The sequence below is a fragment of the Saccopteryx bilineata genome, chromosome 3 (genome assembly GCF_036850765.1).
Source record: "Saccopteryx bilineata isolate mSacBil1 chromosome 3, mSacBil1_pri_phased_curated, whole genome shotgun sequence".
NCBI classification, from domain to species: Eukaryota; Metazoa; Chordata; class Mammalia; order Chiroptera; family Emballonuridae; genus Saccopteryx; species Saccopteryx bilineata.
Window position 1 is genome coordinate 149,652,963 of NC_089492.1, and position 14,746 is coordinate 149,667,708.

The following is a 14,746-nucleotide window of genomic DNA, read 5'->3' on the forward strand; positions in this document are numbered from 1 at the left end:
GCTCTGGGTCTCAGGAAGCTTTTCCCACATGTGAGCCCAGGCAGGGGCAGGGAAAGGATTTTTCTTGTTGTGGGATGAAGTCCCTCCCAGGGCTGAGTGAGCCTCAGCACCTTTCTTCAATGTTTCTCTGCCCCCTGGTGGTCAGAGGGCACCACAGCGGAGGTACAGCCCAGGTGGATGCCTCTCCTCAGGTGCCTGGTACCCAGCTTCTTCCAACCCTCTTGTCCACTTTAGCCAGGCCAGGAAGGATCTGACCAGGGTTCACAGGCTGGAAGTGGGGAGCACAGGCAGGAGTGGGAGGGGCTTCAGGTAAAGTTGGTTGGGGAGAGACTGCAGGTGGAATTGGTTGGAGAGAGACTGCAGGTGGAGTTGGTAGAGGAGGGGCTGCAGCTGGAGTTGATCCGGGAGGGGTTGCAGGTGGGGCTGGAGAAGTTGCTATTTAAGGGAAGAGGGATGGCTCTAAATAGGTAATTCGACTGCCTCTTCATGCTTGGATTCCAATTCCTGCTTGCTGAGGGGCCGCAAGCATGGGGAGCCTCTGGCCTTGGTTGCTGGGTCTGCTTTCTTTGCCAGGTAAGCCTCTGCCTCACCTCCTGTTTTGGCTGCAGCCTGCAGAATGCTGGGGAGAGTTCAGAGGGTGTGTTGGAGCCTGCAGGGTTTGAATTGGTCTGAACAGCTCAAGAATGGTCTCTCCAGGGATATTCCTAGAGACAGCTCCTGGGGTCCTCAAGGGGAGGCCTCCTGAAGCCCCTTTGGAGCAGAGGTCCTGCCTGGCAGGTGTGGCACTCCAGACTCCTCGTTCTTCTGGTTAGATTAAGCTTGCCCAGGCCAAGCCCAATTTCCAGAGGCCTAGGCTCAGAAGGGAGCCGTAGGGCAAGCTCCGGAGGGCACAGGCTAGGCTGCACCCTGCCATATGTGTTGCAACCCGAGGCTCATCCCTGACCCTCCTTCCTGTTGCCTCTCCTACCTCAGACATACCCAGGTGCTCAGAGCATAGGGCTTCATTTTGAAGCCCAGTGTTGGTCCAGCTAAGGGAGCTACATTCTCAGAGTTGTCTAGGCCTCAGCACCAGTAGGGGCTGAGCGAGGAGTCCAGGCAGGGCAGGCTCCCACGACTCCTTGCTGACATCCTCTGTCACAATGGCGGCACTTTGGGCCAGGTTTGATCCTAGGAGCGCCCGCAGCCTGCAGCTGCCGAGGATCCTGTGGGAGCAGCTTCTTACAAGGCCTTGCCCCTGAGGAGACACAGCTGTCTTTGGACAAGGACATCCCTGCAATTAACCAAGGTGAGGGCACTGTGTCTTGTTGTGAAGTGGCAGTGTATGATATGTCCCGGTGGTGCGGAGAGAGCTGTGCTGACTGCTCAGATGGGCAGAAACAGCTGAGGGGCAGCTTAATCGGGGCCCTGGAGGAACGGTAATTCTTCATTGTGGCACTTCAGTTGTTCATTGATTGCTTTCTCATGTGTGCTTTGATGGGAGGTGGCCTATAGTGACCCCTTGCTCAAGCCAGAAACCTTGGGCTTCAAGCTAGCAACCATTGGGCTCAAGTCAGTGACCATGGGCATGTCTATGACCCTACGCTCAAGCTGGTGAGCCTGTGCTCAAGCCAGTGACCTTGGGGTTTCGAACCTGGGTCCTCCACGTCCCAGTCCAATACTCTATCTACTGTTGCCACAGCCTGGTCAGGCCCAGCCTGGTTTTTTTGTGTCTTCTCTAGTGGGTAATACTTTTATAGGAAGAGGAAAGCACAGGTTTTCGTAAATGGCCTAATAAAAGTATGGGGCTCTCTATGTCTGGTGTTGAGCTATTATTAGTAGATATTTGAAAATACATCACACCCACTGCAGCATGGCCTGCAGGTGTGAGAGGATGGGCTGGGGACACAGACGAAGCAGTACGAGGCCCAGGGTCTCCCTGTCTGGGGTCTTAGGTGGACAACGAGAACATATTGATGTCCTGGGACCAAATTGATAGAAACACAGACTGCTTCCAGATGTTGGGAGCTTTCTGTGGCGGTTGGGTGACCCTGCCCTGGGGGATGGGACTCTTGTGGATGTGGTAGTCACTGTGTGGTCTGCCCCGTTCTTTCTCTGTGAGCCTCCTGGGAGCCCCAGAACTGCTGAGCTGGTGCAGGGCAGGGTGACTGACCCAAACTGAGGCTTCCCTGGCATTGGTTTTTATATGCAATGAAGAAAGCTTTTCAGCTACTGTAGCTGGCAGCCCAGACAATTAAGAACCCATGAGCCTCCTGTAGCATGTGGAAGCACTGGTTCCAGCTGCTGGACATGCTGCCTGCTGAGGCCTTGCAGCTGAGGGCCTTTGGCCAGGGATGCTGGGAGGCTGTTCCCTCCCCTGCCCAGGGAGTTCACAGTGACTCATCAGTACAGGTGTCTGGCCCCTGCCTCAAGATGGGATAAGTCCATAGTGCCACTGGGGCCCAGAGCTCCTCTAGGACCAGGCTGAGGCTGCCCCCGCCTGAGCACCCTTCTTCCCCAGAGCTCACTAGTATTTCTTAGTCCCTCAGGAAATAGTTTCCGGATGGCTCCAGGCTCTGGCTCTGCTTCTAGGGAACCCAACCTCAGGCACCTCCAAGGTGCCAGGCTCTCTTCCACGAATGCTCGTGGAACTCCAATGTTGGGGATGAGTCTGGAGAAGGGCTATCGCTGTGGCAGAAGAGGGAGTCGGAGGAGAGACAAGCTGAGATGAGGAGGATCACTGTTCTCTGGGGTTTTCACGCTCCCTAGAGTGGAAAGTACTCACCCTCCTCCTGTGGTGTGGGCTGGATTTCTGTCACTTGCTACCCCAAGGGTCCTAAATACCACACAGAAGTAAAGGAATGAGATGGGGCATGAGCGGGACAGGAGAGCCCAGGACGTGTTCTGAGGAGTGTGGCTTGGGCTGGGTGGTGACGACAGCTGGAAGGAAGGCCGCCCTGATAGCAGAGGGCTTCCAGCTCAGAAGGCAGCAGTTGGGGCCAGGCTGTGGAGATCATGGGAGCTGTGGATTGCCTTTGAGCAAGAGCAGGGTGTGATTAGGCTGAGAAGCATCACAGTTTTGTAGACTGGGGCTCAGAAGGGCTGCGTGACTTGACTGAGGCCACACAGCCTTAGTGCCCAGGGGTGCTCTGGCTCCAGAGTCAGAGGAAGGAGAGCCCAGGGGGTTGCTTGGGCTGGTGTCAAGGCCTCTGCAAGGCTGTCCCTAGATCATGTGCTCTGGGGGGTGGTAGGCCCATACACATCTCTCCCTTCCTTCCTAGGGCTCATTCCTGAGGAAACCCCAGAGAGCAGCTTCCTCATCGAAGGGGACATCCTCCAGCCGGTGAGTGAGTAGGTATAAGTAACCTCACAGGTAGTGATAGAGGCCTTTGAGCCTCCTGCTACTCCCAGGTATCTTGTGGTGTGACATGGGTAGGATCTCTTTGTTGCTCACAGCTTGGTAGATACCTCAACTTGCCAAAGTCAGAATGAATGTTCTATTAGGAATAGCCAGCCTGAACGTGAAGGGAGGGTAATATCTGGAATTGTGGTAGCCTTGGAGGGCTTCCTGAAGGAGGGGGTTTCAACCCTCAAGATCCAGCTTGGTATCCCGCCCAGGGGAGATGCTCAAGAAGTATTGGGATGAAGGGAGAGCTGAGCACAGGTTGGCAGAATGGCTGGTGGGGCTGTAGGGAGGTGTTGGTGGTCTGGGGAAGGCTGAACAAGGAGTAACGTAGACATTATCCTGGCAGGGGGAGGCAGAATGGGAGCAGGCTGGATGGGAATTGGGGGAATGCGCCAATGGGGAAGGGAATGAATGGTCTGTGTTCAGGAGAGCAATGCCATCTTTTAGGGGACTAGGGATGGCAGAAGGCTCCAGAATAGACAGTGATCTGGTGAGGGCAAGATTTGTTCTGTGGTTTGAAGGCTGCCTGCAGATGGTACAGCGTGAAGCTGGCCTGGGTTGGGATACCTGGGTAGGAATCCCAGGGCAGGGCGAGGCGAACGGGCCAGGACAAGGCCCCTGTTCCCCATTACCCAGTAAGTGAGTGGTGTGAGAGCAGAATCCAGTAAAACCTTTGGCTGGTGGGGCAGGATATGCCGGGTGCTGTGAGGCCTGTGCTTCAAAGGGTTTTGGTTGGTGGAAGAAAAGAGATGTCAAGGCCAAGGGTATTAACTTAGAATCAAGCCGAGGAGGATCCTTCCCCATCTCCCACACATTTGAGGTGCTCTGGGGAGGGGCTGCTGGTAGAGCTCTGAGCACTACTGAACTAGGCCACCCTGGGGTGCTGGGACACCTAGCCAACCTCTTCAGGGATGTGTGTTTTATTTTATCAGCTTGACAGAATCATTTGCAAGTCCTGTACTATACAGAACAAAGGCTTGTGCTGTGCACTGCAGTTCACACAGCTGACTTCCCAGCTTCTCTCCTATTTCTAATGGCCTTGCTGCCCTCACATGCCTGTGTCCTGCTGCTCACATTTTTAAGGCTCTTGTGGCCTGGAAGCTTGACTGGCCTGTGTCTCCAGGGATCCCTGAGCTCTGCCCTCTCTCCTAGAGTCCCTTCCACCTATTGTCGGCTACAAGCAACAAGTGGCCCAAAAACGGGGCTATGGTGGAGGTCCCCTTCCTACTCTCCAGCAAGTATGGTGAGTGAGCACTGGGAGCCCTGTGCCGCCCTCCTTCTGGCTCCCACCCCATTCCCAGTGCAGCTGGTGCTCCTCTCTGGGTCTTCTCCTCTTCCTCTACATCCCCACAGCCCCTCTATCGGCGCCACCCAAAAGTCTCTTCCCCTAGAAGCCCTACCCCTTTTTGTAGTAAAGAAGTGGTACATATATACAATGGAATACTACTTGGCCATGAAAAAGATGAAACCTTGCACTTGCGATGACATGGATGGACCTTGAGAGTATCATGTTAAGAGAAATAAGTCAGACCAGAAACCATATAATTTCACTCATCTGTATTATGTAAAACTAAAAGTAACAAACCAATAAAACTAACAAGCCTCATAGATGCAGAAGCCCTTTTATTCCTAGGGCCTCCTGAACTGGGGGAGGGGGTGAGTTAAGATCCTGGAAAAGCTGATGGGAAGGTACATCTAGGGACTCTTTGATCCATTCTGAGACCAAGTGGCCCAGGGCACAGCAATCTCTCTAAGATCACAGAGTCGGCTCTGTCTGGAGCCCAGCTTTCTTCCTCCTGTGTGATCACCCTGCCTTTTCTTGACACGTTGGGAGTGATTTGAGTAGTTGAAGCTCAGTTCTCTGCCCTACATGCAGACGTCAGGGTCCTCAAAGGACTCTGGGGGCTTGGCTGGGGGTTGAGCCAGGTATGCCCTCCCCAGATGAGCCCAGCCGCAAGGTGATCCTGCAGGCATTTGCTGAGTTTGAACGCTTCACGTGCATCAGGTTTGTTGCCTACCATGGCCAGAAAGACTTCATCTCTGTCATCCCCATGTCTGGGTAAGTGTTCCTGTGTGTGTGTGTACATGCAGGGGGAGTTTTTCAGCTTCCTTCTGTGCTCAGCCTGGAATGAACTAAGCCATTGTCTAAAACCTATTTATGGGTCCATCTGCCTAGGTTCAAATACCCCTGCTCACTCTGAATGACTTGCCCAACATGAGCTGGACCTATGGTACTCAGGGCAGAAAGTGGGGAGGGAGGTACTTGACCCTCCTTTCTGTAGCCCTCCTCCCTGGGAGACCTCATGGCCTAGTGGGGGAGTGCAGGCTTGGTGGGACAGACCTGGCTGTGGGTCCAGGTTCCCTAGTGCAGGAGCCGTCTGATCTGGGCAAGACCCTTAACTCCTGATCTGTTCTGCTTCTCTCTGAAGTGAGGGTGATGCTAATGCCTAGCTGGTCAGGGGCCGAAGCTAATGTGCATGGTAGCTTTGATTCAGGCCTTCTGTGTAGGCAGGTTCACTTAGCTAAGTTGCCCGTGTAACTATCATTCTTATCTCATCTTTGTAACCCAGGCTGGTAATGGGGCTCAGTGCACCCATTTCACAGGCCAGGCAGTAAAGGGCCTGGGGAGCAGCAAAACTGGAACTGGAGTCCAGGATAGTGCCCCATGCTCATCTCATTCATCACAGGACTGCGGAGGAGGGGAGGGGCTGGATCTGTTCTAGCCCCTTCTGGGCCGGCACCCACCCAGTTCATTCTCATGGCCTATAGGTGCTTCTCCAGCGTGGGGCGCAGTGGAGGGATGCAGGTGTTATCCCTGGCACCCACCTGTCTCTGGAGGGGCCCAGGCATTGTCCTGCACGAGCTCATGCATGTGCTGGGCTTCTGGCATGAGCATTCGCGGGCTGACCGGGACCGTTACATTCGTGTCAACTGGAATGAGATCCGCCCAGGTAAGCCAGGGGGTGCACAAGCCAGGCTGGGTCTGGGGGTCCGTGGAGAGGTGGCCACAGGGGTCAGCCAGGCTCTGGGGACTGGCCTGGCTATTTGAAAGAGGCTATTCATCTCCCCCCCACCTGCCTGTCTTCCATGGGAAATGTGGGGTGCCCCTTCTCTGAGCCCTCGGAAATAGTCCAGATGCTGCTTGGGCTCAAAGCCTCCACCTGCCCACCCACAGTTTTGCTTGGGTTGGAGCATCACCATTTTCCTCATGGACATTGTTGGTTACCTAAGGATGGGTTGCTGGTATCCTGAGCCTTGTTCATTGTGTACCCAACTAGCAGTCCCTCATGCACACAGCCATATGGGTGGGGTGGGGCTGTGTTCCAGTTGCAGGGGCTGAGCCAAGAAGCAGCCTGAAGGTAGCATGTGTCCAGTGTCAGATGCAGGTAGCCAAAGGCAGGGCTGCAGGGGCCTGGTGCCTGTGCAGGGTACTGGTGGGTATGTAGGACCAGGAAGCATGGGGGGCTGGTCTGGGGAATGGGCCACTGCATAAGTGTCTGTGTGCTGAGAACCTACTTGGTACAGGAGGTTTGATCCCAGTCACGGAGGGACACTGCTCTTGTGGAGGCATAGCCTGATTCAGGAGGTGAGAGGAATAGAGATGGCTGCTCTGTGGGGAAGGGGACCAGAGGAGCTGCATGGTCAGGAGTTTCAGAGTGGGAGCAGAGGGGAGGAGCCAGAAGGCTTCCCACAAGTGCAATAGAGGGCTTCTGAAGTGAGTGCTGCCACTATGCTGTGGGATCAGGCATGTGGGTGCCTGAGCCCAGCATCATGGAGCCCCAGAGAAGGGTGCCCTGGGGCAATGGAGATTAGAGGTCAGAATTAGTCTAGGGAAGCGGGGAAGGGTGATGGTGACTCAGTGCCCGAGAATAGATTATAACCCTTCCAAGTGTTCATGGATACTTGTGAGAACTTACCATATGACAGCAATAAAACATCCAATATGATTAAGTAGAGTTAATATGTTTTGCTCATGATGAACAGTAAAAAAAATATAAACTAATAACAAATCAAATTCCAAACTTCTTCCACTTGGAAATTAAAGAGAAAGGTTCGCTGTTTGGTTTTTTTTTTTTTGTTGTTTGTTTTTTATTTCTGGGTTTAAAGAAATTGTGGAATTCTAAGGGAAAAAAATCATGCAAACATATTGGAAGCAATGGTTCAGAGCTAAAGCAAGGCTCAGGGAAAGTGTGTAACCTTAAATATTCCTTTCAACCAGACTAGGACAAAGTAAACATTTCAGTCCAAGTTAAGAAAAAATAAAGGAAAGCAGGAGGGAATTAATGAAGTTAAAAGTAGAAATTCATGAGTTAGGAAATAAACAGTATTAATAAATTCAAGAGCTGTTTCCTAACAATAAAATAGGTGAAAACACCTGCTTTTGAAAAATGAGAATGTTTTATTTAGTTAATATGTACAGAGAACAAACTGTTAGGATATGCAAACTATTTACAGTAATTTACTGTGGGGTGGGGATATGGGGACTCAGAGGGGGATAGAGTAGGAGACTTAACTGTATATCAAGTTTTTTTATTTTTGAACCAGATGAATATATTGCCCGTTCCAAATTGTTTAACAACCGAAGGGTTTTTTGTTTTTTTTTTTAAAGAAATAAGTGCTCTAGGTGGGGTTATTTTAAGTAGGTGATGAGACGCCATTTGACTGATGTTGAGGGGCTGCTGGGGACCAGGTGAGGGCGACCATGGGAGTGGGGGAGTTGGGGAGCCTGCTTTGAGGCTCACTGTGAAAGACAGGAAAGGCCGGGAGGAAACCCTGCCCTTCCCAGACCTGCAGCACCCAGGTGACAGGGAGAAGTGGGTGTTCTGGCCGACTGGGGAGTGCTGGATTCTGAACCTGAGGTTGGGTGCTGCTGGCCCAAGGGCAGGATCAGCTGAGCTTGCTGTGGGGGATGGGGGATTCACCCCAGCATATGCTGAGTGAGCAGATCTATAAAACTGTGAGGAGTAGGCACTTCACCTTCTGGGTTGGGGCATCCAGGCACTCTGAGAGCGACTGGCTTCATGGAAGCTAGCTGCAGGTTATACAAAGACTACTAGTCTTACGCAAGGTGAGCTGGAGATGAGGAGGAAGACAGGTGAGTTCCCTGTACTTCCATGTCACGTCACATGGTGCAGGTTTGGACTCTGCCCAGTACAGAGGGTAGAAAGCACAGAGGAGATGGGACCAGGGAACTGCAGTGGCAGAGGGAGTGCAGAAAGAAACACACTGATTATAGTTTTGAACTCCTCTGCTTAGGTGGCTTGTAAGCCCCGAGAAGTCCCCTTTCCCGCTACCACCCCAGTCCCGCCCATTCTCTTTCTCCATTGATAAATATTTTTTCAGGTTTTGAAATCAACTTTGTTAAATCTCAGAGCAGCAACATGCTGGTGCCCTATGACTACTCATCCGTGACACACTATGGGAGGTGAGCCCCTTCTCCTTTTCTTCCCCACTCTGCACTTCCCAGCCCTGCTGTGATTCCCACTCAGACCCTGCCTGCTGGGGCCCAGGTTTGCTTTCAGCCGGCGCGGGCTGCCCACTATCACGCCGCTCTGGGCCACCAGTGTGCACATGGGCCAGCGACGGAACCTGAGCACCTCAGACATCACTCGGGTCCTTCGGCTTTATGACTGCAGCCTGAGTGGCCCCATCCCCCAGGAAAGAGGTGAGTGACAGGGGCAGAGTGCTTTGAGGAACTTGGAGAAGTGTCCTGTACTGAGGTGGTGTCAATGAGGGTGATGTGATGGGAGATGAGGTTACAGAGATGAGCAGGGAAAGATAAGCAGCGGCTAAGACAGCTAGTTATCCATTTTATTTATTTACTTATTTATTTTTGAGAGAAACATCAATTTGTTGCTCCACTTATTTGTGCATTCACCATTTGATGCTTATGTGTGCCCTGACGGGATCGAATCCACAACCTTGGCGCATTGGGATGATGCTCGAACCAACTGAGCTACCCAGCCAGGGCCATTTATCCATTTTAACAAATGAATTGCTAACTCATAACATGCACAAATAAATTCCATTGTATATAAGACTTACATGTAAATGGAAAAACTCTAACTTCTAGAAGGTATTAGGCTCAGCAAGGGCATGATGGGTTATCATGTTTGTAAAAGGGGCTCTAGATCTCTTAATAAAGCTGGAGACAGCTCTGGCTCTCCGCTGCTGGGTCACATACTTTCTTCCTCTGATTCTGGGACATGACCTAGCTTTATTCCTCCAGGGTTCCAAGCCCATGTCAATGGTGGAAGCCCCATTCCTGTCTCTGGACCATATGTGCAGCAGCTTCAGGAGGCACTGCTGGCAGAGTCCAAGAGCCCCAATCCCAGTGACTCCAGGGCTGGAGAGAGCCCACTGGAGTGGGAGCCCTCTGCCCCGGGGAAGTTTGATGTGAAGGCCTCTGCAAGGTGGCCTCAGACCTCAGCTTCCTCCACAAGCTCAAGGCCTAGTGGAGGTGCCCCTGGTGTTGCCCTCGAGTGGCCCCAGCAAGCCCAAGTGCCTACTGTACCCCAAGCGCTGTCTCTAGAAGCAGAAGATCAGCCAGCGCCTATCCAGGCTGCCATGGGCAACCCAGCTCTAGGTCATTTCAGGGGGATGCCCAGACGTTGAGCTTAGGGCTTTGTCCCCAAGTCAGGAGGGCATCCTCTGCCCAGAGCAGCTGGATCAAGCAATCCTTGGCCCCTCTAGGTGATAATCCCTGTATTCCAGCCCCAGTCTGGCTTCCCATCTGGACCCAGGCCTCTCCTTCTGCCCCGTCCTTCCCCACCATGTTCTCCCAAGGGCTCCTAGGGACAAAGGGCCATTTAGGTCTGTTGGGGATACCTGGCTTGCCTGCTTTCATGTCTCACTCAGCCCTGGAAGATGCTGGGTCTGGGAGGTGACATTCTCCAGGGCTCCAGGGACATGGGTCTGGAGGGGTGATAAAGATTCTAACCTTTAAGGCTGTAGAAGTCCTTCTGTAGTTGAGACCTAGCCCCAGCATGGACTAATAGGATGGCTCCCACCTCCTCCTCAGGCCAGGCCTTGAGGGGAGCCCCAGGGCTGGGACCCTGGGAACAGCCTCTTGTCCTGATGTCTGGGTGCTGGCAGTACTGGCCTGCAGCCTTCAATGCTGCTCTCCACGAGGGTTTCAGAGCCACCTCCTTCCCCTGCAGTTCGGAAGGCCCCAGAGTCCTTGGGGTGTCACCAGAGGGAATAAGGAAGAGGTCGGGGCTCTCTAGGACTGCAAAGTGGGAAAGTTAGCAAAAACTTGAGGACCCTAAACACGGGACTCGAAGCTCCTTCCCACCCTGCATTGCTCTTTCCAGGAGCCTTGTGTCTCCTTGTGGCCAGAGGAAGCCCTGAGGTAGAAAGGGGCTGGGCACATCACCCTGCTTGTCCTCCAGCTAAGCCCCACTCTTCCTTGGCTGCCGGCCTCCCTGGTGAGGGCTATTCCAGGAACAAAGACCACCTCCAGGGGTGCCTGTGCACAGGCCAGGAGCCCCCTGGTGGCACTGTTCTGTGGCCTGGGGTGGGAGGGAGCAGGAGCCCATGCCCTGTCCCAGTAGGGCCAGGTGCCTCAGATGTTTGGGGGAGGCAGAAATAAAGTTGGGTAACTGCTCCAGGAGTTGGGTGCTGGGCTATCCTGACTGACGCGTGCACGCACATGCACATACCTTTGCCCCTCCTCACTGCCCTGGGAGGGCCCTCAGGTGGTCATACCCATTTTCCAGAGATGGAGTGCAGGCTGAGCCTCAGCTTTTGCCCACCTCAGGGGACATGTGGGCACACTCACAGGATGCTGGAGCCTCTGCTCTCAGTCCCTCTTGGGTTAAGGATTTTCTGAGACTGGGCAGGAGCCTCATCTCAAGCATTAGCCTCAGCAAAGGGTCGCGTCAGAGAAATGCTGTCCTTCTCTTGCCCCCAGACGTGGAGGAGGGCATCTGAATGAGTTCAGACTGGGTGAGTAGGGGCTCTGGCCATGCTTGTAGAAGAGTAACCACTCCCCTGGGAGATTCCTAAGCAGTCTTTGGGCCAACCCTAAGGTAGACACATCACCTGTAGTACCCTTATTTGTCAGAGAAATGCATGTGACTGCCTCAACCTGTAGGTCTGAGTGGCCAAGCCAGGCCTCTGGCTTTGGGTTGGGGTTTCCCGATGGCCACATAGGTCAGAGGAGGTGACATGCTTTGTGCCCCATGAGGTCCTCCCACCTTCCAGAGGCTTACCATCACATGCCTCCATCAGTACTTAGCTTTGGTCTTGGAATATGCACTCCAGCAAGTAAGGTGGGGCTGGCTAACCCTGGTGATGCAAAGGGAAGGCCACCCCTTCTTTTTGGAGGTGATCAGGGACAAGGCTGTCCTTGTCACGGTCTTCCTCACGAAGCCACCTATCACTACATAGCCCATTCCCCAGGCCAACTCTGGGCCCAGGCCTACTCCACAAGCCCTATTATCTATCCCTGGTGGTCCAGCCCTGGTCCAGCCTCTGGAGCTCCAGCATGGAGAGTGTGGTATGTGTGGGGCCTTGGGATGCTAACCAGAGCCTGGGTGGCTAGCCTCCCCATCCCAGGGTCTGGTATGTTCCCCAATCATAGTTATGTGGGCTCACTCATCAATTTATCCACTCGGGCAACAGGCATCTATTGTGAATTGGATGCCAGGCAGGCTCTGTCATAGGCACTGGAAATAGTATGGTAAGCAAGGCAGGGTTTCTGTTTTCATGGAGTTGATTCAGGGGTGGGGAGATAAGAAAGAACTTGGCATTGGTAAGTGATGGAGTGGAGCATTCCTCCAGGGTGCGGGCATTTCAACTGAGACCTGAATGACAAGAGGAGATAAGGCAACCCTGTGAAAATCTGGGGAAAGAGCAGCCAGTGCAAAAGCCCTAAGGCAGGAAAGAGAGAGTGTTAGGCCAGTGTGAATGGGGATATAAAGAGCTGGGAGCAGGCAGGGCCAGACCAGTCAGAGGAAGGGTTTTATTCCAAGAGCAGCATGGAGCAGCTGCTGAATGGTTCTAAGGAGGGGAGTGATACATCTGGTTTAATATTTAAAAAGCCATTCTGGATGCTCTGTGGGAAATGGATGGGAACATGGAGAACAGTTGGAAGCCACTGCAGTTGCATAAGCGAGAGCTATAGGGGCAGTGGAGGTGGGCAGCAGTGAATGCTTTTGGAGTATATTCTGGAGGCTTAAGAAATCACACCTGTGACTGGATGCAGGGGGGGGCACCCCTACAGTGCTGAGGACCAAGGGGAGAAGCGGGGCTTAGGGAAGTGGGTGTGTTATGCTTGAGGCTGTCAGATGGGGAATGAGTGGGCCAGGGAGTATGAGGGCTGACTGAGCCTGGAGCTCCTACATATCTGATGGCTTCCACTTTCTCCTGAGCATGAGGCAAAGTCATAGCTTAAGCATGTGGGAAGGAGACGGGGAGAGGAGAGTGAAAGCAAAGCCAATTCTGGAGAGGAAACCAAGCTCTAGGTAAGTCTGGAGATTATGGTCATGAATTGAAAGCAAGGCCAGTTGATGCAGTGTGTTCTGCTCTGGAAGAAGCAGCTCCTCGGTCCAAGGCAGAAGGTGGTCGATGACTTACTTCTGACCAGGGCTGGGATTTTTTTTGTTTTGTTTTTTTTTTTTTGTATTTTTCTGAAGTTGGAAACGAGGAGGCAGTCAAACAGACTCCCGCATGCGCCCGACCGGGATCCACCCGGCATGCCCACCAGGGGGCGATGCTCTGCCCATCTGGGGCGTCGCTCTGTTGCAACCAGAGCCATTCTAGTGCCTGAGGCAGAGGCCATGGAATCATCCACAGCACCTGGGCCAACTTTGCTCCAGTGGAGCCTTGGCTGTAGGAGGGGAAGAGAGACAGAGAGGAAGGAGAGGGGGAGGGGTGGAGAAGCAGATGGGCACTTCTCCTGTGTGCCCTGGCCAGGAATGAATCAAATCTGGGACTTCTACATGCCAGGCCAACGCTCTACCACTGAGCCAACCGGCCAGGGCCCAGGGCTGGGATTTTATTAGGCAAGTGAATTGGAGGGAGAGAGGATGACCAAATGACATTTGAGAATACTGTTCAGGGGTCTGAGAAGGGGTAAGGTTGGGTCATACAAGGTAGTCTGGGGAGAAACATCCCAGGGCCTAAAGGCTGGGGCCTTAGGAGACAGCCTGGGGGTGATATCCAGTTGGGGTTCATCTTGGGGGGCCTGAGCTGCTGGAGCCCTGGCCTGGGAGGACCTGCGGCCAGTCTCACCTCTCAGGACTGGAGAAGTGGCTCTAGGGCTTCCAGCTAAGATGGCACAACTCTTGCTTCATTTTCACAGCCAAGAACAGAACAGCAGTCTTCCTTCTTTGGGAAAGATGGTATTAGGTCACATTTCCCTCATGGCTCCCTTTCCAAGGACATCTCTTGAGGGCACCTTCCTGGGGGCACGTTACTTGTCTGAGAAGGTCTCGTGTGTATGTCATCCATTGATACCTATGCCATTGCCCGTCACCATTCAACAAGCTTGGCAGTCTATTGGGGATAGGAGAGATGTTTGCTCTGATGGAGGGAGTGCTGCAATAAATCCATTGGACACCATCTCAGTACAGTGCTTTGGGCGTGACAGTGGGGCTGTGTGCATGGAATTGAACTTGAATAGGGTACCCCTTCTGAGAGGACAGTGACAAGTGAGTGTATCTTGAAAAGAGTGGGGGCCTACCAAGCACAGAAGGAAGAATGAGGAGTGTGTTTCTGACAGAGCAAATAGCGCCTGGAAAGGACTGGTGATGGGGGAGCTCAGGGCATGTCCAGGAAGCCTGGTGGGCCAGGAAGCCGGGCCAGTGCCTGCTGCTGGCTGGCTGTGGGTCTGGGACTGAACTCAGCCTCGTGGGAAGTCAGATCTACTTGGAGAAAGCCCTGCTGTGGTCTGAGGCGCTGATTCCTGTAGGGCTGGGAGGAACCAGCAGCCAGAAGGTGTGTGGGGGAGATGGAGAGCTGCAGAGAGGAGCAGGAATCCAGTTATATAATGGCCCCTCTATCCCCAAAGCCACAAGCATGTCTTGGGAGTGGACCTGAGGTGGCAGCAGGTGACACAGGGCCTGAGGCAGTGGCTGAGTCTCATGGGTGCTTATAGACTGTCTCTGGCTGTCTCTACCTGGGCTAGTACCCAGCAGAACCTGGTGCTGGGTAAGCCCGGAGCTGCCACTTCAGGGAAGGCCCAGGTGAGAATACCTCATTTGAATGGGACAGGGAAGGGAGTAGAGCAGTTGTGGCCTCAGTTCTCTCAGTGTCCTTGAGGCCTGGCCTTTTAAAGAAAATGGGCTGGAGACAAAGGTTGGTTGTAGTACCTGGACCCCTAACCTGAGTATGGTTGGAGAGGGTGAAAGTGGTCCACCC

General features: G+C 53.3%; 1 protein-coding gene across 1 annotated transcript; it reads left to right on the forward strand.

The window, feature by feature from the left end:
• Positions 1 to 527: 527 nt before the first annotated feature.
• Positions 528 to 9,997, forward strand: ASTL (astacin like metalloendopeptidase). Its single transcript, XM_066264836.1, has 9 exons — positions 528 to 573; positions 1,160 to 1,285; positions 3,258 to 3,319; positions 4,535 to 4,625; positions 5,324 to 5,441; positions 6,152 to 6,333; positions 8,726 to 8,807; positions 8,893 to 9,047; positions 9,612 to 9,997. The coding sequence occupies exons 1-9, from the start codon at positions 528 to 530 to the stop codon at positions 9,995 to 9,997; spliced, it is 1,248 nt and encodes a 415-aa protein (XP_066120933.1).
• Positions 9,998 to 14,746: the final 4,749 nt, after the last annotated feature.

Excerpts from the sequence above, each read along its gene's own strand:
- ASTL (XM_066264836.1), top strand. The coding sequence starts at position 528 with ATGGGGAGCCTCTGGCCTTGGTTGCTGGGTCTGCTTTCTTTGCCAG. Across the intron at positions 3,320-4,534 it reads AAGGGGACATCCTCCAGCCG|AGTCCCTTCCACCTATTGTC; the intron begins GTGAGTGAGTAG and ends CCTCTCTCCTAG. Across the intron at positions 4,626-5,323 it reads CCTACTCTCCAGCAAGTATG|ATGAGCCCAGCCGCAAGGTG; the intron begins GTGAGTGAGCAC and ends TGCCCTCCCCAG.